At 34.6% G+C, this 23141-nt stretch overlaps 1 protein-coding gene across 2 annotated transcripts in view; it reads right to left on the minus strand.

Moving 5' to 3' along the window:
• LOC131062648 (phospholipid-transporting ATPase 2) overlaps positions 1 to 23141 on the minus strand; it is a 183553-nt gene that overhangs the window by 144968 nt on the left and 15444 nt on the right. For both annotated transcript variants that reach the window (XM_059209548.1, XM_057996354.2), the window contains exons 3-7: positions 21260 to 21473; positions 17608 to 17724; positions 16326 to 16418; positions 16056 to 16230; positions 4149 to 4315 (exon numbers count right to left, since the gene is read on the minus strand). In XM_059209548.1, the coding sequence (XP_059065531.1) occupies positions 4149 to 4315; positions 16056 to 16230; positions 16326 to 16418; positions 17608 to 17724; positions 21260 to 21473 (766 nt within the window). The remainder of the gene's footprint in view (positions 1 to 4148; positions 4316 to 16055; positions 16231 to 16325; positions 16419 to 17607; positions 17725 to 21259; positions 21474 to 23141) is intronic.

A 23141-nucleotide genomic window follows, 5' to 3' on the forward strand; every position in this document is an offset into this window, starting at 1 on the left:
GTAGATATCGCATATATCTCAGTATACGTCACATCGATACTTGCTTTAATGCTCCGATCAAGGGACCTGTATACCCGATCAATGAGAATGAAAAGACACGACTTGATAGTTGGGACATGACCAATTCAAGAGATGCATAAATTCAACAGCCACTAATCACGTTAATCAAAGAATAACTAAAGAGTTATTACGTATAAGTAATTTAGTAACAAGTTAGAGAAATAACAAATAGATCGCTGATATAAGACAGCAATAAATGTATTAATAATTAATAATTAAGATAGCAGACAGGAGAAAGATATCTCCTGCTGCTATAACATCAACACATAACTTCTTCAAAAACTTTCATTAATTATCAACTGTCTAACTTTTGGATTTTGTAGTTTGTCTTTGTACGCTTTTGTGTCATTTGCTATCTATTTAACTAATTTTCTATGATTTGAACCATTCCTAGTTAGCCTACTGGCATATTATTCTTTAGCTTTGTCTCCTCTTAACTTCTTTCCCTAGGAATTCATTGTAATAGTCTTCTAGGCCTTTTTTTCTAAATAGATATATTTAACCCTTTTATTTATATGAATATAGTTTAAACAAGGGCAATAATTAAAAAAGGAAGGAATGAACCCTTCTACAGTTTTGATCCTCTGAGGTTTTCGCTGTTTATTGGTTCTGTATTATAGTTTGATCCATATGCCATAGTCAAACTCAGAAATCATGGAACGCATGAACTCTTCTAGGGTAAAGCTTAACTCAGACTCGGCAAAAACTTATATCTTGCCGATTATATTTTTTTTTAATCAGGGCAATTTTTCCAAAAGACAGCTTTTTTATGATAAATGACTATAACTCAATCTTCCTTTTCTTAATTTCCTCAAGCATATTTAATTAAAATCTACCTATAGAATTATTTGTATCACTATTTTCCCAAATAGATTCCGTTTCTGATTTTTGCAATTGCGGCTCTCTGATATAATACATAGTTGGCAGACTTAAACACTAGTTAACTCCCTGGTATTTTAATATCCCAATTATTTCTTTTTTAAATTGTTATCCACAATTTTCAACTTGGAAAAAAAAAACTGAAATGTCATGCAAAGGTCATAAGCCTTGGGATTGCAAATATTTTTAAAGCTGTTTACTAACACAGGGCTGCTTGATGATGTTGTAAAGCATTGCCTTGAATTAGTGCACCATGTGCATTTTCAATCTTTGGATCTGTTTGTAAGTCATGTAGGAAATGAGTTCAGAGCAGAGAGTTCTATACGGTAACAAAATATGTAGGTACTCAAGAAGAATGACTCTCTGTGCTTTATAGAAGATTCAAATGGATTGCTAAATCAGGCCAGGGAGCATTTCAAGAAAATGCAGCGAATTGGATTGGCAAAGTTGCCAATGTACAAGCAAGCAAAGGGCTTTCTCTCATCTAAGGCTGTCGTAGAAGGCAAGAAGACCTTCCAACCAAGTAGACTATAAACTTTTGATAGTATCTCTATTTTGTGGTAAGATCATTAAATGTGTTAAAACGTTAAGTTATTCTTACATGATATCATCTCCATATAATGTGTTTTTCAGCACAACGGTGGGATTTTTTTGGTCATATAACCAAAAACCTTAGATGGATAGCGGGACACGTCTTAAACCAGCCATGCAGTTCATCCACTTCTGAGAGTACTTGAAGTATTTTTTAACACATATATTCCAAGAAACACAACCGCCTAACACAACAGATGAATGACTTGGTCTTTGTTCACCACAATCTCCACTTGAATCTCCACTTGAAACTCAAGAAAGCTCAAGGTTACACTTTTAATATACTTGCAATCGGTTGAAATTGTATTCATTAGGTTTTTCACTTGTAAGACAAACACTAATTTCTTCATGGACAAAAACAGGTACTACTGAAGATGACAAGCCAATCGACCTTGATGAGATTGATCCAAAGTCTGAGTGGACTGCTACTGATGATGAATTTCTTGAGCCTAAGGATTTTGAGATCCTAACGGAGGCTAACTTGGATCCCCATGATATTGAATGACTTAGGAGAGGCTCTTACTCAAGATCTTCATCATCAGGACATCCTGCCCTCTAGCATAGCTCTATTTGTAGTAGCAAGAGTCATTGGTTACATTTTATTTTTTGAAACTTTGTACTTAGTTTATAGGTTGACTTTGTACAAAGTTATAAACTATATTGTAATTAACATTGTCAATTGTCAACATCTAGTTATTGAAATATGTTTTGTGTAATGCAATATAACCAGTGATATGAATATAAACAACAAAAATCTATTTTCTGCATTTCATGGGTTAAAATCTCTATATTATTTGCTCTCTATATCTCAATGCTATGGAAATGCCCTTAAATATCAAAAAAAAAGGTAGTTTTTGTCTCTTTTTCTACAATTTTTTACATTTTTTAAATCCAATTTTTTCCCAATTTTTTTTTAAATCTTAAACTTTTGGTTTGCCAATTTTTTCCCCAAATGATTTTTGCTGCTATGATCAATATAATAAAATGTCTTCTCAATGTCTCCTCCTTGCCTCGCCTCTCTCAAATAGTTTTTTCCTTCCAAGAGTCATAACTCTTCAAATGTCCTTCTAATTATTTATTTGTATATTATTATTTAACCCTTCCATGATTTTGAAAGTGATGTCTCAAGCTGTGATGGTATTAATCCCTCAACATACTGCAATCCTAATCTGTACTGTTTATAATGTATATTTTCTCTTTAGAAGATGTACGGAAGCTAATGAAGTTTCAAAGCCGAAAAATATTATAAAGCAGAATCAGCCCAGGCGATTCAGATTTCTGTGTCAGAAACTGTCTCCTGTTCAACTGTCAGAACTTTTCTGGCAATTAGCTTGCCAATCCTGCAAAAAATGCCCCAAAATTTTCAGATAAGTAACATTTCTCAAAAAATTCATGAATCGGCTAGTTTTTAGGTGATTCTTTAATCTATGGCTGACACAGCCAACATGTTATTTGTTATTTGGCCCACCAAATAACAAACAATATGCCAGATGTTTAATTTTGGACCTGTTCTAGGGTTTTAAGTTTTTAATGTTTTGAGGTTTTCACTTTTTCTTGAATTCATCATTATCTTTGGGAATAGAAGAATTTCACATTAATTTTATAAATTCTTAGAGGTAGGGGGCTTCTCACTCCCTGGATCATCTTTTACAAAAATGGAGGGATGCAAAGCTTTGGCCTCAATGATGGAGCTGGAGAAACAAGGAACGCAGAGGGAAACCAAAAATGCAATAGATCTCCAAGATGTTTAAGTGTTTGCATGCATGTCATGGAGGAAAACCCCATTATATGCCTTGAGAGAAATGGAATTAGCAAAATCTATCTTGTCTCTATGTCAGAAATCTAAATTGCTGATTCTTAGCAGACTGGCTTTCCAATGATCTAAATTCATGGATCTAAAAAAGTAGATTATGAATGGAGGTGGAGATTCAAAATATGTCTGAGAGGTTACTTAATTACACAATTTGCAAATTATCCTGATTCAGTTGACATCTTCAAAGGGATTCCTTAATTCCTTTGAATCTTTGAATTATTCACAAGACACTAGCATCTAGGTTTGAAGCCAACTACAACTCCAGTTTGGGTCTTTTTACATGCTCTCCCACAAAAATTCTAGTCAAAGTATGTATTTTATTCTATTGTTAACCAACTCAAGATGCAGTAGATCACAAAAACAATTTTACAAATTATGCCATATTGACAGTGGAACTGGACCTAACCTTCAAAAAAGCATCATGCTGCATTTGCTAGAACTATACTAGACTATAAAAGCATTCCTTTTTGGTGTAAAGAATGCTAAAATATGGATACTTGATTAAATAGTGTCCTGTTGCACGAAACAATCCTATAGTTTTAAAAGATAATGAGGAAACCCATAAGGGCAATGATGGTTTCATGATCATCAAACCTAAATGAAAATATGAAAGATGGGGAAATGAAGATTGCAATCAACATTTAGTTATGGCAAGAAGATTTAGAATAGAACACATTAGGTTTATGGCCAAGCGCATCGAAACATGCAATTCTTTTATACTTACCTAATCACAAAGGTTTATGTGCAAACCTGTAACAAGCTCCATAAACAACTAAATCCTAACAATTGAAGTATAGTGACATACCTTCCATGCTTCAGAAGCCTTCCAAGCATTCCCAGCAACACCAAGAATGACAACAACAACTAACTGGAACAAAAATATTGCGCCAGTCAGCTTGTCAATCATTGCATCTACAGCTGTAAGCTTAGGTTCTGGTAGACCTCTGCTCATGCCCAATTTTGTTTCATTACCTGCCAAGGGTAACTTTGTCAAATTAGTTCATTTTAACAATCCACTGCTTACGAAAAGAATGCTCCACTCACTCGCAATGCATATTTCTTTGATTATGTAACTAATGATCTCTTACAAAGACCCTCAGTCACTCACACTGCAGCCAAACACAGTCTATTTCTTTGATTATGTAAGAAGTGATCAATTGCGAAAAGACATGGCATACATCTTCAAAAACATATCATAGGTATACAGAAAACATTAGAGACTATACATAGAAACTGACTAGAAACAATTTGTTACCATGCAGGTATCAGCCAGCTGAGAAATCATTGCCCTAAAGATGTCAGAAGCTAAACAATGGGGCAACAGGAAAATTTATCATGAAACAAATCACAAACCATCCTGTTTCAAATTATCTCCTTCCACAGTGATGGATATGGAATTAACTACAAACAGAAGTTTAACATAGGAAGTTTCTAATTTAATTCTGTTTTATGCTTGTGCAAAATAAATTCCAGACAAAACTTATACGTTATACCTGCAATGTACTCCAATAACAGATCAAAGAAATAGAAAGCTAGTATTATTTATGTTATAAAGCTTTTCTCAGTTTTCAAATAAGATCTACAAACTGTCCAAGGGATTGAGCTTAATTGGTTAAAGCAAGGATGAAAAAATCGTGTAAATTGCGATTTCTCCCGAGTCAAAACTGCAAATGATTTAATCGCAGAAAAAATCAGGAAAGAAATTCTAGAAAAAATCATGCCGATTTTGACCAAAAAAATCGTTGAAAATCGCGATTTAAACGGTGGTAAATTGGAGGCTTAAAAAATACAAAAATGTTTGGAAAAGTGCGAAAAAAAAACCCTAAATTTTATCCCTAAAACCTTTCGACCCGCGGAAATGACCTGATCATTTTCGTGCGGGAGAGACGGCAATGGTAGGCAAATTTCGCGATTTTCAAGTTCTTGATTTTTACAAGATCTGCAACTGCAAGTAAGTTTGTTTGGGTAAACCATAAAACCAACACTGTTAAACTTAATGTTTTGTAAAAAAATAGAATCGTGCATAAAGTTATATGATATTGATAATATATATTAAACTATGAATATATTATATTATTATCATATATTGACAGTTAAATTAAAAGATATACTCAGTTTCATTATTCATAAATTCATACGATAATTCATAACAATGATGAATCATTAGACTGTGAATACTGAGTAAGTGATATTAGACTGTGACGAATCTATGATATTATGAAATTCACAGTATAAGTGATATTAGACTATGACGAATCTATGCTATTATGAATTTCATAATATCATAGATTTGTCACAGTCTAATATCACTTATTCAGTATTCACAGTCTAATATACCAATCGTATATTAGATTGTGAATATTAGACTGTGAATATTACAATGTGTATACTAGACTGTGATCACAGTCTAAGACTCTAATCATAATGATTCATAGTCAAATATACGATTTTGAAAGAACAATTCAAAATCATATATTAGACTATGTATATTATAATTAGACTATGTATACTGTATATGAATATGATTTTTAATGTTGACTCTCTCTTTTGCTACGTTTCTTTCGAATATTTATAAAAGACAATGGCTTTTGCAGCTAGAGGTGGTGCAGCTAGAGGTGGTGGTAGAAAGAGGGATCCTTTATGGAAACATGGCACACTAGGTGCATTGGTAGGAAAGGTTATTTGTAACCATTGCACGAAATCTATGACCGGTGGCATACACCGACTCAAATATCACCTTGCACAGATCACTGGCCAAAATATTACGATATGTGACAATTGTCCTGAGGAGGTTAAGAGGGAGACAAAAGCAAGACTTTCAAATTATGAGCAAAAGAAGGCAGAAAAAAAAAGGACAGCAAAGGCAATGGCAGCGTCGATGACATATCTCAATTCTACAGGATCGAGAAGTATGGGGTTGGGCAGCAATATGTCTAGTTTTTTCATTTCCCATAACATTCCTAGTGTGCAACCTAGATTGCAAGGTACTTCATGGAATAAGGAAGTGCATCAGCAAGCAAAGGTGGCATGTGCTAGATTTTGGTATGACAATAGTCTTTCGTTTAGTATTGTTGATAGTCCATATTGGGAGCAATTGGTCACTGCATTGACCGTGTCAGGTAAGGGGTTCAAAGCCCCAAGTCATTATGAGTTGAGTGGGCCATTATTGCAGGATGAGGTCCAAAACACACTACAACTAGTGGAACAACAAAAGAGGATTTGGGAAAAGAATGGCTGTACCATTTTATCTGATGGGTGGACGAATAGCAGGAATAGGACACTCATCAACTTTCTAGTTGCTTCAGGGGGACAGGTGGTATTTTTAAAATCGGTTGATGCCTCAAATGAAGTGAAAAATGCAGAAACCTTGTGCAACATGTTAGCTGAGGTGGTGACAGAAGTGGGAATGCAAAATGTTGTTCAAATTGTGACCAATAATAAGGCTGCATATGTGGCAGCCAGCAAACTTCTACAGGCTAGGCATCTGACATTATTTTGGAGCCCTTGTGCTGCTCATTGCCTTGATTTGCTCCTTGAAGAGATAGGGAAACTAAGTTTGGTGAAGAATGTGGTTGAAGATGCAACGGAAATCACAAAGTACATCTACAACCACACATGGGTCCTGGAGCTTATGAGACAACATACTGATGGTGAGGATCTTGTGCATTCAAGAGTTACACGTTTTGCCACTAATTTCCTCAACTTACAAAGCATATTGTGTGCATTGCCCAAACTAAAGCGGATGTTTGTGAGTGAAAGATGCTTGGAGAGTCCTTATTCTAGGAAGCCTGAAGCAAAGAAGGTCATGAAGACCATTTTTTATGATAGATTTGCCAAAGTCATGGAAAAGATCATCAATGTAAGTTTTTAAACTTCGATTGATGATTTATTTTTAAATTTTCTAATATTACACTTTGTTGATTTTTGTTAAATTTTTCAAATCTAGTTGTCAGAACTATTGGTGAGGGTTCTACAAATGGTGGATGGGGATAAAAAACCCATAGCGTATCTATATTAAGCCATGGATAAGGCCAAAGAGGCAATTCAGCACTTGTATGGGTCAAACAAAACCAAATATGAACCCATATGGTGCATAATTGATCGGAGGTGGTACCAACAACTCCACCAACATATTCATGCTGCTGCCTACTATTTGAACACAAAGTTTTTTCCTCCCCTACTTTCAAAGAAGATGCAGAGGTTCAAATTGGCCTCGACACATGTATTCAGAGGTTAGTTATTGATGAAAGAATTCAAAACCTCATTTGTGATGAGTTACAAAGTTATAAGAAGGAAGATGGGCCATTGTTTTTTTCACCTATTTGTGTTTGTAAGAGAGATACCCTGCTGCCAGGTTAAAAAAAAATGTGCTCTTAAATTTAATTTACCATTTATTTCAATCTTTAAGTTTATAAAAATCTTTACCAAGTTATAAATGTCAATTTGTATCCTTGTAGATCTGTGGTGGGAATATTATGGTGCCACAATGCCTAATCTTCAAAAGCTTGCAATCCACATATTATCTCAACCTTGTAGAGCTTCTGGTTGTGAGTGCAATTGGAGTGTCTTTGAGGCCATTCACACAAAAAAGCGCAATAGGTTGACTCAAAAGCGCTTGAGTGACCTTATATATGTACGGTACAACCTTTGATTGCATGAAAAGAGGGTACATGGGCACAATTCATATGAAGCACTTGACCTAGATGAAATTGATCCATCTTCAGTGGATTGGATTGCTGAACCTGATGGTGCTACTAGTGATGATGATGTGGAACCATTTTCCATTGAAGATCGCTTAGATGAGTTGGAGAGGGAGGCAGCTGAATGGGCAGCAGAAGTGGCAGAACGTGAGGAGGCAGGAGATGAGTTTGCTAATCCAATAGAGGCAGTTTCCTCACCTATTGAGGATATTGCAGCAGCAGCACCATCTACTTCAGCACCCACTCAGCGACAGAAGAGTTTTTTGCGCTTTAGTCGTAGACGCAATCTATGATTTGTACTTTTCATTGATACGAAAGCTTGAACTTAATATGTATTCAGACTTCAGAGATTGTATTTGTTTTGTGGTCTAGACTCTACGATATGTATTTGACTCAAACTTATTTAGAACTTGCACTTGTTTTTTGGTATATGGTATGTATTTGACTCAAACTATGATTTATATGATGAAAACCAGTAATATGTTATTATGTTCTATAAATTTAGTGTATATGTGTTTTTTTTTAAGAATATTTTAAGAAATTATATATTTTCAGATGTTCGATAAATTTGCCGATTTTTTGCCGAGTCCTAATTTTTTTAAAGTTTTGGGCCAAAAGATTTATTGCCGAGTAAGAGTTTTTCATCTTTGGTTTAAAGAATTGAGCTCTCATTGTGAACACCCAAGTTCAAATCCCAAAGGAACATCTAATATGGAATCCTAAGTTGTGACTCTTGGTCTTCCATAGTTGGCTTCTGGTGTGGAATATTAGAATAATTAATTCTTTTAGTCAGTTACTTTTGAGTGGTTCTATTAATGGTCATTTAGTTATCATTTAGCTTTTTAGTTCGTCATCTTAGTTGTCGACTTATTTAGCTTTTTAGTTCGTTTAGTCTTTTAAGTGCAACTATTGCTTCTTTTATTAGAACGCATAGTTTGTTTTTTAGTGTTTAGCTTTTTAGCTTTATTTAGCGATTTAAGAGATTTAGCTTCATGTTGAAGCTTTAGATTAACGGTTCGTTTTTTTTAGAACACCATCTTGTAATTCCTTTATATACAGTTGTATATTCGTAATTAATTCATCCGATTATTCAAAGATCATTCAATTATTTTTCATGGTATCAGAGTAGGTCGATGCGGTTTTTTCATTATTTAGCTAATTTTTGAATAAAAATTCATAGCCTCCCTATCTGGAAATAATTTCCAGATATTTTTTGTTCGATTTTTTTAATGAAAAAATTTCAAGGTTTTTGTTGGCACATTTTTGGAGGTTCAAAGGTTTTGATCTGAGGCAGATTTGCAGATTGGAGGGTTTTTTGGGCATCCTCGTCTGCTTTTTTTTTCGAGGGTTCTTTACCCTCTAAAAATCGCAGGCAGTTCATGGTTTTCTGAAGTATTTTCGGTTCATTTTTTTACGCATTTTCTATAGATCGTAAGCGCTTTTCACTTCATTTCTTGGCGCCAACACGAGAAGGGTTTCATGGTTTTCAAGAAATTGCGGCACCTTTGAAAGTCTTTTTTTGGGCCGATTTTTTTTTCCACCACATTTTTCGTGCCATGTTTTTCGCGATTCTGTGCAAGTTTTCCAACAGCCATTTTTTCTCTAGATTCGTTGGCTCCTGTTTGTGCTTTTTTGCGATTTTTGCAATCTTATTTGGCGTTTTCTGGTTCGGCTAGGGTGAGGGCGGCGGCGGTGCTTTTTCCTGAAATCGCGTTTTTTATGTTCGCAAATTTCACGGTTTCCAAAACCTGCGATTTGGCCCATATCTTTTGCTTGCGATTTTCAACAGGTTTTTCTGGTTCTTGATCCAACTAGTTTTTTTCTGCAACTTATCATTTCTGATTTTTTCTCCAAAAAAAAGGTTTTTTTGCAGATTGTTTTTATCGGAAAAATCTGCACTATTCTGGGTTTTCAGATTTTTGGGGGGTTTTCCAGAAGTTCACCATCTTGGGTTCTATGCCAAGATTTTTGCCCCGGGAGCAATGCCAATTTTCTTTGCTGATTATTTTTCTGTGACCAAAGGTTTGCAAGAAAATTTTTGAGTTTTTTAGCAATTTGCACATTGGAATTTGTGCCTCGAATTTCATTCCAAGGTTTCAGATCCTTTGTGCATTTGTTTATATTCTGATTTTTAGTCAAATTCTTTTGTCTCGTTGTTTGTGCCTTCACAAGGTTGACATCATTCAACCTCAATTTCCGTGATGGCATCTTTGACGAACATCATGTTGGAACACAGTCAGAAGTTCAAAGGCCACAACCACAACACCTAGAAACAGTGCATAAATCATGGGACAGTTTTGCTTTATTTTTTCCTCAAAAATAAGGGTTTTGTCATATGATGTCTGTTGTTTTGCCACGCGACATTTCTCAGTTTTCACGATTTTTTCCTCAACAATTGATTGTTAAGTTTTCACAATTTTTCCTCAAAAATTGTTTGTTTTTTCAATTTTATCCTCAAAAATCATTTCTACTTTGTGAAGTTCATGTGAGATTTTGGTTATCTGGATTTATGATGTGTGTTCCTATCTTTGGCTTTTTAACATTTTTCCCGAAAAAACGATGATTTGTGAAATCCAATTTTCAAGGTTTGACAATTTTTCCCACAAAATTGTGCTTTATTGCAGTCAAGTTTGGGTCCCACGTGGAGTTGTTGGGGTGAGCATCTGCAACCGTGTTATCTTGCAGTCAATTTTGGAGTTGCTGGAGAAAACATTGCTCGGTTCTCTTCTGCAAAAGTTTATGTAGTTTTTATTAAAATCTTGTTTGTTGCTCTTTGGAGGGTTTGCCAAATTTTCCTCAAAATCATGGTTTTAGGCTCAGTAATTCGCGTGTGAAAGTTCTATAATTCGCATGTGAGGGTTACAGGCTTGGATAGCTTTTGGTACTCTTGGTCATTTACATTTTGTGTTACATCCCACTTGTGCCCTAGTTGATTATGTGCAGTATTTACGACCTGATACATGTTAACCCTAGTGCATTTTGATATACTTGTAGATGTATAGTGTGCCCTACTTTCATGCTTTAATTGATGGATATGTTCGGATGACTATGCATATGTGAATGATGATAATTATGCTTTCTATGATGATTTGATGGACTTTGATTGGTTAATTGATGAGTTTACAAATGACAATATGATATAATGTTTTACTTTTGTCATGAATTATAATTGTCAAAACTGAGCAAGATTTGGATCTAACTAATTCCATTGGCCAAGTGTGTGCAGGGGACCGTCGTCCTCCGCAAAGGGAGGGAAAGTATCATTAGGTCGGGAGGTGAGACCGTTTGAGGAAAGGACTCAATACCGTTTGAAGACCCTAACCTAGCCAGGTAAACCTATGTTGACCTTGTTAGCCAGTGCGCCAAGTAACCTAGATGGTCAGTGCAAAGAGTTTAAGGTTCATAACCCTAGGTTTTTTCGCTTCTCGAGGTAATTATTAATTATTACCATTTAACTAATTATTTCATTAATTATTAATCAAGTTTAGCTATGTCTAATGTTCTTCTTATTATATTAATATATATTTATATATATATATATATATATTGTTGATTGTAATTAGGAAGGATTACGCGGATTCCAATTGCCTTAGGCAACATTGGAATCCGCCCAAAGGGCTGGCCCCTCCTTCAACGTGTAGGGCTGGGCCCTATCTCTCACGACACTCCTTAAACCTCACGCCACACTCAACATGCTCCTAAATAGGGCCGACCCTATTCCAACAAGTCAATTCGCTCAAAGGAAATAAATAAATAAAAGTTAATTAAACAAAAGCCGACCTAACTAAGATCTTGCTCCACATATAAATAAATGACAACTCCACATTATTATTCACTCACAAGATCTCTCCATGCGAAATATATATCTGCCTAAATGCGAAGTCTTGAAGAAGGAATGATTGCGAATTCTATCTGTCATTAAAGGTGATAATCTCAAGTGCAAATACCATCATAAGGAGGGCGAACTGTTCTAGATTCAAGGTGCTATGGTTGCAGTCCAGTCTCAAGTAAAGGTGCAGACTTAAGATGCAATAAAGTACAAATCTAGGGTGTGGACCTGATTGCTGGTTGGTGTGTTAAAGGGGGCAGACTTGATGCTTATGAAAGTGCAGATTTGTTGAAGACATCATCAGCCCTAAGTGCAAACATCTTCAAGTACTTGAGATAAGTGTTGTAATCATTATATGAATATAATCCATAATCAGATCTGAGGATCTTTTCTGGCTGGGTTTTTCCTCCTAGGAGGTTTTCCCAAGGTAACCGTATCTTGTTCTTATTTTTGTTCATTTCTATGTTATGTCTAAATCTAGAAATCTCTAAATCTTTCAACTAATCAATCTAGTTAGAAACTAAATTCTGATTTCTGAGTTTATATTAATCTGAAAGTATTAAAATCAACATATATATCCTATGTGAATACCTGGGTACGGGAGTGCGTATATATGGTTGTATACGTACTTCCACAGTCAGGTATACATAGGATGTATGGGTCGTATATATATATATATATATATATCGATTAATAATTTGCATGGCAAGTTTATTTTAATTAAATAAATTATTATTTTGCCAACTTTAATTGGCAACTCAATAATCAGGTAAATGTTATGTGAGGGGGAGATACGAAATTAATCTCTCCTAAAGTTGCTAGTTGATTGGCTTGGAATATTTTTTTAATAATGTCAAGAGGAAATAAGTTTTTAATAAACCATTTTATATCGCTTCTCCATGTCGTTTTAATTATATTCGGGCATAAAGGAGGTTTAAAAGAAGAGTAAAGGAAATTAAAACCATGTTATTTCGCCATCCTTGGTACATGAGTATCGGGCATTTGAAGGAAATAAAAATCAAAAGGTTAAAGAGAAAATATTTCATACTATATCGTTTGGGGAGAAGATATAAACGCGTGAGGCCTGCAATCACGTGAATCATGAGGCAGGTTTTGGAATTTCGCCAGGTATTAGGGCGAAGCAAGCAGTAAAACGTTTTGGTTGATACATAAACAAATGAGGAGGGTAAAAGGATCATTCTCCTTACTAATTTGACGGCGGAGAAAGGGTTTGCTCAGCATTTTCATCCTTGTCTTCCGGCCTGCTGGAGATTCACCATTACTGGACTGTGTTTCACGAATAAGGGATTGCAGTGAGAAACAACCTTGGGAATAGTATTCTTCTAAGATACCAGGTCATGATACCCTTCATAAACCCTGTGATTTATTCTTTATTCTTCCATTCTTAAATTTCGAAATTATAATGGGGAAAATTTGCAGAAATGTCTCTATTGTATTTAAATGCTTGTAGTTTAGTGAAATTACTTGGAATTCATGTGGGGTTGAAACCCTTTTGCATTATTATGAAGTATATAAGTTACTGTTTCTGCTAAAACAAATAATAATCAGCATGATGTTAATTTCATGTATACCGAGAAGGGTTTGGGTAGTTTGAAAATGAGAAAGGAGATGTACATACCACAGCTGCATTATTCTATAGTTAATTAGAGTTACTGGCTGTTATTTGTAAATTAGGAAGTAATTTCTCTTCCAATCTGCTCTTAATTCATAAAGAAGGGTTATGTAGCTGTGGCTGCATTTATTTATTTTGTTCATCTTAGTATGAGAAGATGTACTAGGTTTTTATACATGTATATTGGTATATACATTAAGTATATATAAGTGTGTGTATAAGAACCTACACTGCGGTTTCTACAAGTCTGATGTAAAATGTGAAGGTATAAAACTTCCGATGTTAGACAAGGGTTTGAACAGTTTGCAAATTATAAGGAAATTTAGACATTATTTTCTTCTATGACTATGCTGTTAGCTTCTTTGAACAGCAAAACCCTGTTTCCTCCATAAAAAGATTTTGGGCAAACTATAGATATATGAGTTCTTTAATAGAACTACCGGTTCTTCATTATATCAATGTTGGGTTATAAAATTTATTTTCTCTCTATTATGAAATCTAAACTACAGTAGCAGCCTTTGTGAAAACCTAAGCATATTATTGCAAACCATTGCTTACGATCTGGCTGTTACGTTGCTTTAATAAAATTAAGCATAAACCTGAAGAGTCTGATAATACTTAAGTATATGTGAGGGTGCAGGTACAGGTGCACATTTGCACACGTACTTCGACATATACCGACAAGTATGTACCAGTGTGATTTATAACTGGTAATACTTGACATATACGTAAAGGTATTTGTGCTTGTGTGTCCGTGTATGCGTACCTTAATATGCACTGGTAAGCATATTTCGGCATAGTGGTGCAGACTTTTACCATTCAATGGAAGAGTGTTCATTTCCGAGACAACTTAATGAAGACTTTGACCTCTTATCCAAGATTTCAGAACTTCCTTAGACTGAAAGCCAGGACAGCTCTAAGATAAAATTATCTAATTGAGATTACCTCTCTAGTTTAAGAAATTAACCTATACCCTAGCCTAGGAAGGCAGTGGATAGAAGAGCACTATTGTACATGATGCAATTAGCATCGCTACTAGGAGGTCACTCTCAAGATGCCAGGACAGCAGAGACATGTCCGGCAAAGTTAAATTCCATACTTAGGAATTATGCATACAATTGGCGGCTCTTATGCCCCCTAACTTTCCCAAGCCAGGGATTCAGTTGAAATATCATAAATCATTGCAGTCTTGGATGAGAAAGAAATTAATGATAACACTTTAGAGTACTTAAACTGTGTCAATTGAACGCTAACACAAGTTTGGCCTTGGTTTCCTTTTGAGTTCAGTTGAACTCCTAGAACCTAGACTTGATAGCGCGTTAAATTGTGCTTACAATGTGAAACCTTGGCCAAGGTGGTGTTGCGTAATGCATGCACTCATCTGATCTTTAGTACCAGATACACCTCTAGTCAAAGCGTCATACTAGCAGGGAGTTACCCTTAGCGTATGACCGACTAAAGCATGTAGGTCCTAACACCAAGTCTCAGATGGCATTGAATTATCTTTTTCCATTACCTCCCTGCGAAGAGTCGGGCCAATCCAAATGGTTATGGCACGGGGGACTAGATAGTATGTGGTTGGGCGGAAAAGCGCCCCTAATGATACTTTCCCTCCTCACCAATTTCATGACAGAGTTTCGAAGTTCAGAATTTTAGCATCAGTTGAAAAGTACTCTCTAAACCATTTCTCTCTTTTATTTCATGCAATGTTATTTTTCTTTATCTTACATATATGTTTAATTTTAGTTCAATGAAATTACTTTCAGTTATCGTCATCCTTGTTTTGAAAAAAAAAGATCTCTTATTTCTATGTTACTTGCAATGATTATGTTAACGGCTATATTTGCAATGGTTACATTCGTGCAGTTAGTTACATTTTTGAATAAATTTTTCCTTTAAATTTTTAGCATGTTACATTTTGCAGATCCTGGGAGGGTCTCCATAGCAGCAGAGTGTTCTTTGCATTTGTGATCAAAAGACCTGCAATGTCTTATGTCGGGTAATTAGTTGATACAATGACCATTAAGGGAGGGTGTTAGAATAATTAATTCTTTTAGTCAATTACCTTTTGAGTGGTTCCATTAATGGTCATTTAGTTAGTCATTTAGCTTTTTAGTTCGTCACCTTAATTGTCGATTTATTTAGCTTTTCAGTTCGTTTAGTCTTTTAAGTGCAACTATTGTTTAGCTTTTTAGCTTTATTTAGCGCTTTAAGCATTTTAGCTTCATGTTAAAGCTTTAGATTAACGGTTCGTTCTTTTTAGAACACCGCCTTGTAATTCTATATGGTTGTATATTCATAATTAATTCATCCGATTATTCAAGATCATTCAATTATTTTTCATGGAGATGGCTTCTAGATAAGTGGGAATTTTTAGTTGTGACTCTTGGTCTTCCACAGGTGGTTTCTAATGTGGTTTCTCTAAATGAGCTAATATTAGTCTCATTGTTGTGCTTGCAAGACTTGTCTTGGTCTCATGTTGATGCTTGTATAAGAAAAATATTTGTAAACAATTAGCAATATAAAAAAATAAGATCTACAAATTCATACCAGTGTAAACAGCTACTCCACATGCCCATTCTGTGTTCCTCAGATAACAGGATTGTAGCAGCGTGTTATTGATAGTCAACGGGCATACATCATTATCAATAAAAGGTGGAAAAAGCCTTAGATTTGCATCAAATCTTCTTATATCTTTATCTGGACCTGGACACTCAATGACACCCTGCAAGACAAATAAAATCCTTAGTTTTCCAGATCATCCTAATAAGAAACAAAGAAACCCAGAGGAAGCATGCCAAGAGTGAAATAGATAAATACCTTGATTTTATGCAACAGATCTGGAGTGAGACCAGAACAAGGAGGAGGTATGACTCTTGTCTTCAAATCAGTTTCACCGTCTAGTGCTGCAGTCTAAATTGATGTTCACATTTGCCAGAGCACTATGTTAGGAAAAAAGCAAAGCAAGGAAACATTAAGTCAATTGATCCAAGTACTTAAAGGACATGTTTCCAGACCGTCTGAGAGTGCACAGGAAAAAAATTCCTCAGAAAACTTCAAAACACTATAACAAGCTCAAGCTTTAAGACCACTTTCATTTAAAAAAATATTCAACAATTGGTTTCCCCGTCTAGTGCTGCAGTCTAAATTGATGTTCACATTTGCCAAAGCACTATGTTAGGAAAAAAGAAAAGCAAGGAAACATTAAGTCAATTAATCCAAGTACTTAATGGACATGTTTCCAGACCGTCTGATAGTGCACAGGAAAAAAATTCCTCAGAAAACTTCAAAACACTATAACAAGCTCAAGCTTTAAGACCACTTTCATTTAAAAAAATATTCAACAATTGATCATGCTTCTGTTATGTTATAGTCCAGATCCCTTTCTAACATAGATATATGATAATTATGGTGACCTATAGGGGAAAAGAAAAAAGTGTCCAGTCATGAACAATTCCTATCAGCCAAAAAAGAATTACCTAACAAAATCATCAAGAAATACAACCAATAAACAAGTCAAAAAATTCCATTACAAAAAGATGAAATTATGATCTAGATATTTTGAGAACATTTCAGAAAACTGCATGTATTGAAAACACATAAATAGGGATTCAAGCACTCATTACCCAGCTAATCATTGATTTCCCCATGCAACCAACACTCATTTCAAAAAACCATTATCTATAAAAGCTCTTGAATCTAGGACATGAAAAATTCTATAACTGAAAGTATGAGTGGGATGCCATATGAAATAGTTAAATCCATAATTCACTTTAGCGAGCCATTGTTTTCTTGTAGCATTTCTGAATTTGAAACTGAAAAGTAATTTCTCGCCAGTCTAGAATCAAAAAATCAGTTCTGTCATGAGCCTTGCTCAAATAGCATAAGACAGTTCAATTATAACTTAAACTTTTAAGAATAGGTTTAATAAGCACTTCAAAATGCTTTGGAAACTCATCTTCAGGATACTTGAATATGCACTCTATTCATTAATTCTTAGTTAATGAAGCATGTTTTTGCACAAATCAATAGTGCAATCGATATTAGTAGAAACTAGAATTGAAACAATTTATCAAAAGAAGCAAAGAGGATATATACTCACTTCTACAAAACATGTGCCCTGTGATTCAGAAGTTCCCAGAAGAACCAAATCGCATGGCACTTCATCATTTTCACGAAGCCATACTATATCACCAATGCGGATCTCTTGAGCTTGAATCTGCATGTGTGTTCATTTGTTGCCAGCATTAATAGTTGCAAAATCCAAACAGTTTCCAACAGATGCAAAATATATTTAAACTTAGAAAGTAATTGTGTCATGTCAAACTGGTTAGTGTAAACAGAAATAAATTTAATGAGTTACAACATATTAATTGATTTGCATGAAGCAGTAAGAAAGGTAACTTTAGTGTGCTGTCAAGCCCCGCCATGATTTCTCTACCATGTCCCTAAAACGTGTACAAAGAATTATACCTTATATTACATAAAAATTGGGAATAATTTTCCTAAACAAAGGACATAATAAGTCCCTGTTTACATGATCTTTCACTCTCAAGATTCTTGTTAAGCTTATCATGTATAGTAATGGTAGTTTGTTGTCTTCAACTTCAACTTCAACTATTGCAAGGTTGCCTTATGGCACAATTTAAGCATTATGCTACATGCCATAATAATATTGGAAAGAGCAGATTTCTTTTAGAAAACATTCAGATATGCTAAGTCTTATTTCTCTTTAGGGAACGCATCTCTTTTTGTGAGGTCTTTGTGATTATAAGAGTAGATGATTGGGAGATTGTTTTCTAAACTAAGCGAGTAAGATATGCATGGCCTTTGATAAATTTATATTAATATTTAATGATAAATATCTGTTAATAATTTAATATTGTGCATTGCTTAAAGTTATGTCAACAAATTATCTTTGACAGAGAAATTGAGATTGTGTTCTTAATTATTGTTTATATGATTGAGGAAGAACTTGCAATATTGTGTGGTATTGTTTTGGCTTAAATGCTGATTGCATCAGCTGAAACTCCCTTGTTCATGTAGTCTACGTTTTCTTGGGGTTGTTTAAACCATGTAAAACTGTTATTAAATCAGTGTTTTATGTTGCCTCTTGCTGGATTGTCTTACCTATGAACATCCTTGTCATGTGGGCAAAACAAGGTCATTTGTTTTAAACTTTTACCAATAGACAAATTCTTGGAAGTTATAACTTGTCTCTGAGGAGTAAACGGTTGCAAAAGTCACTCAGACTTTGGAAGCAATTTGAATATGATATTAAGTATAGTCCTACATTTGGGCAATGTTGAAAAATTAATTCCAATATGACTTATTGCCTACAAGAAGATAGTTAAATGGGTTATTAAACTAAGTTGACTTAATTAAACATCCACATGAAGGTGTTTATAAATATTTAGAAGTTAGAACTGTTCTTTTGGCAATTGTTGTTCTGATAGGAATTTTAGTAGATTTCCATGCAGAGAAAAATGCTCTGAAATGGTTACTATTATTGCAAAATATTTTCTGGGTTTCATTCTCTATTGCTCCACCTTTCCAGATCATCTTGAATTTTTAAATTTGGTTGAGGGATGTAAAAGTTGTGACAGTTTGAACACTGTCCCGTTTAGCTAAAACCTGCGAACTAGGAATTGTTAATTATAATTATATGTTGTTACTTACTTGAATCAATGCCAGCTATCAGTTCTCAGACACATGATGCACTAGATATAGGATGCATAAACATATAGGTATGGCAGCTTGTCAGATTTTCACATAGAGAATAAGATTCCATCATCCTTTTTGGCCACACAAGGCTAGATCCTTTGTGATGGGTCAGGCTTCTCCAATGGAGTAACACGGGGAAGCTAATGCTTCATGGCAGGGTGGATATCACCATAATGATGCTCTCTCTCTCTCTCTCTCTCTCTCTCTCTCTCTCTCTCTCTCTCTCTCTCTTAGATTCTCAGTATGGTTCAAGATGCATGTATTTGATTATGTAACATAAAATGTTTTGCATTTTATAGTTACGCCAAACTATTGTAAATGGATTTGAACTAACTTTATGATTACAGAATCATTTTCTATATATTAGAAAAGAACAAAAGCTTAGTCAAGTGTGACTCCTTGAGTTAGGATTACATTTACTTTACTCATTAATTACCATTATTTGTTAGTGATTATTGGATATGGTGTTACAAATAATTTAGTTGAATTAAAAAAGAAATCTTGGAGCATTCAAGAGTTTAAATCTCAATGAAAATGAAGGCAAATTGAAAGTAATTGACATTGTTCATATCCTGAGACAAAGACTATTTGCTGATGAACTCCAAAAAGTGGGCCTGTTTCTGATTAATAAGGAATAGATGTCAACCAATCAATGTGCAAACCATTTTAAATTGTCAAAGGTTGCCAATGGTGAAGAAAAGAAAATTGGTAAGTGTGTTTCTATTCCACTCTCAGTTTTGCTAACTTCAAATCTATAAATTTCATGATTACGACAGTTTTCAGATCAATGAAACTAACATGCATGATCAGTAACTATCTTGCCAGAAATGAAAAACACAAAAAATAACAACAATCCAATGGGAGACAGCTTTGAGGAGGTTTCAGCGTCGAAATTTGCGCCTTTATAAATGTGTATATGCATAATTTAATCTATAAGAAAAATTATTTGAGATCTATCATTTTTAATTTCAAACACTTTACTTCTGTTTTATCACGATTCACCAAATGCATGCTCATTTCCAATACATGATAGATGTAGCATAATCACAAACCAAAGCAATAACCAAAACATCAACACAAATAATAAACATAAAATGTTTAAATTTGAAAACAAATGAAGGAAGCAAACATCAATTAGGAACAAAATAGTGCTGACTTCTATCATTCAAGGTAATTGATGTCACATCAGTAGTTACACAAATGGGTCAATGCCATAGTAAACAAAGTCTACCCTTTGCAAACAGCACATGATGTCTCACAATTTAATGTTACAAAAAAAATATACAAAGATATGATGAAATACTTGGTAAACATGAAAAGAATAAAATAGCCATATCGTGAAGAGATAACTATATCATCCCACAGCATATTTCTTGGTTTGGCAGGCATCCAAAATATGTTATGTTTCTTGCAACGCAGGTCAGTGCAAACAAGGCATCATTCGAGAAAGAAGCTATTCATAAAATGATGGCAGTCATGCTCAAAGCTGGCCTCCATAACCAGGGGAAAGGGGAGCTATTTGGCTGAAATCCTGAAAACTTAGCAAATATGGAGAATCAGAAGACAAGTCTCAAACAAATCCATAGAGTGTTACAAGATAACTCCCTAAGTCAAGTGCATTCAAACTCAATAAACTACACTTGTTTGAATATACAAGCAACAAAGCAGGAGGGGAACATTGTTGTCCACTGTAACCGACTCTTTGGCTCCTACTGGAAGTTAATATTTAAAATTAGAAAAAAAAGGTTTAGAAAATCTTCAATGAGACTACTAAAATACAATGAAACAAACTAAACACTTAAGTAGAAAAGAACCAGTTATATATCAACTATATCAGCCCACTACTAACTTGTACAAGGAAAAGCATTAGTGAGATCACCAACAAAGAAGATGATTAAAAAAAGGCATCTAACTGTTTCATTATTATCATAACCTTGTATAAAAATTGTCCAAACACAAAAGAAAACAGTTTATAAGTTAAATTCTAGAATCTAATTATGGAACCAGAACTACAAGTGTATTGTACATACATGTTTCTTGATGCCTTTCTTTACCACCCACACCTTTTTCTCATTTGCTTGCTTGTCAGAAAGATATCTGTTATAATCATCCCAGGCTTCTTTTGTTGCTGAAACCGCAAATATAATGAGAAGGGGCCCCCACGTACTTGCTGGATTGACAGGTGTAATAAGAGGCCACAACTGGAGGCACGCAATCAGCAAAAAGTATTTGTTCATAAACCGACTGCACAAATGCAAGAAAACATCAAATCAGATTAGGACAAATCCATAATTTTCAACATTCCTGAAAATTTAAAATATGCCAAATAAATTGAAATATATTTATGTTCTAAAACATAGTTGACTTTTCAAAACCAAGGTTTTTGCCAAAAGTTGGGATTTAATCGGGATAAAATGGTAATCAAAAAAAAGCATGAAAAGGAGAAAAATGGAGAAAATTTGTTGTTTTGCATAGATTAGAAAGAGTGAAGTGAAATAAGAGTTACACCATGAATTTTGAATATAATTTTTTTCATTAACTTGTGGAATGCTGATTAAATTGCATTATCCATATTACTACATGGTAACATACTACAAGTGCAAAGTTGACTTCAGAGTTTAAACCCGAAAATATGGTACGATCTAACCTATAAAGTACAAAGTAAAAAAATGGAGTGAGACAATGACTCTTGCTGCTAAAAAGTATAACTATATGCTACACTAGTTACTATGTATCCTTGAGATGAAGTTCCAAGTGTATAGACCCTCTTAATTCAATCCATATCCTTAGAATCGATCTCAGCTCCCCAAAAGATATAATTGTTTGAGATCCATTCAGAATCTAGACCAATCTCATCAAAGTCAACTGACTAATCTTCCTGGACAATACCTGATATTGTCAAAATCCAAATCAAAGTTCCTTATCGTAATTCGTGTTGATGTGGTCACTGCCTGTGCAACACCATCCATTACGGCTTCACATCATACTCATTTAGATTAAGGCTTTTTCCCATGCCATTTACAATGACTAGACCGCTAGGGAAATGCAAAAACTCTCAAAGGTTGTCATGAAATTTGGTAGGTATGGTTCAGTTGTTGAAATTTAGAGTCATAATAGTATTTCCTTCATTTATAGATCAAAATACGATTTCAATTCACATCATATTATCATAAATTACAATCCATATTAATATATTATAAATTTAATCTATGGATAACATGAACCAAAAAAAAAAATTATCTTTTGCTTTCTAAAGTCAGAGCAACCATCTAGGGGCGGCAACCCCCAGAGAGTTCAAGAGGCAACACCCCTCATAGCATCTAAGGCAGTGCCCTTCGCACATTCCTTGTAAAGTCAAGAGGTGGAAACCCAGCAACCAAACACAAGTTAAGGCCTTTGAGACCACACAAATGTCATGTCACATTTTTTGATAGAATTCTATAATGGCCCAAATGCCCATTTCCCGTGGACGTAGGGTAATAATTTTATTCATATTTTAAGTAAGTTATGTTTTTAATGTGAAATTTGGTGATCAGATTTATAATTTCAAAAATTATCAGATGGTTGTCTAGAATCACCTCTAAAAGAAGAATCAACTTGGTTTAACAACTAGGTCCAATATGCTTTATTAATGGTAATCTGCTGAATAGATAGATCATGTCACAGTGATAGAATTTGTTCTAACTGTAACTGATGAAATGCAGATTGAAAGGGAATATATAATTTGCAGAACAGCGAGATCAATCTGCTGTTGTTTTGTATGAATCCGATATGATGAATGAGGGACGGTAGATAATATGTCTAACTGCTGTACTGATCGATATTCCAAGTGCAGGGAGAGATTGAATAGATATACGTAGCATCATATCTATTCAACCAGCACGACTCTCCCTTACAATCAAGACTCTCCCA

This window comes from Cryptomeria japonica, chromosome 8 (genome assembly GCF_030272615.1).
Source record: "Cryptomeria japonica chromosome 8, Sugi_1.0, whole genome shotgun sequence".
NCBI classification, from domain to species: domain Eukaryota; kingdom Viridiplantae; phylum Streptophyta; class Pinopsida; order Cupressales; family Cupressaceae; genus Cryptomeria; species Cryptomeria japonica.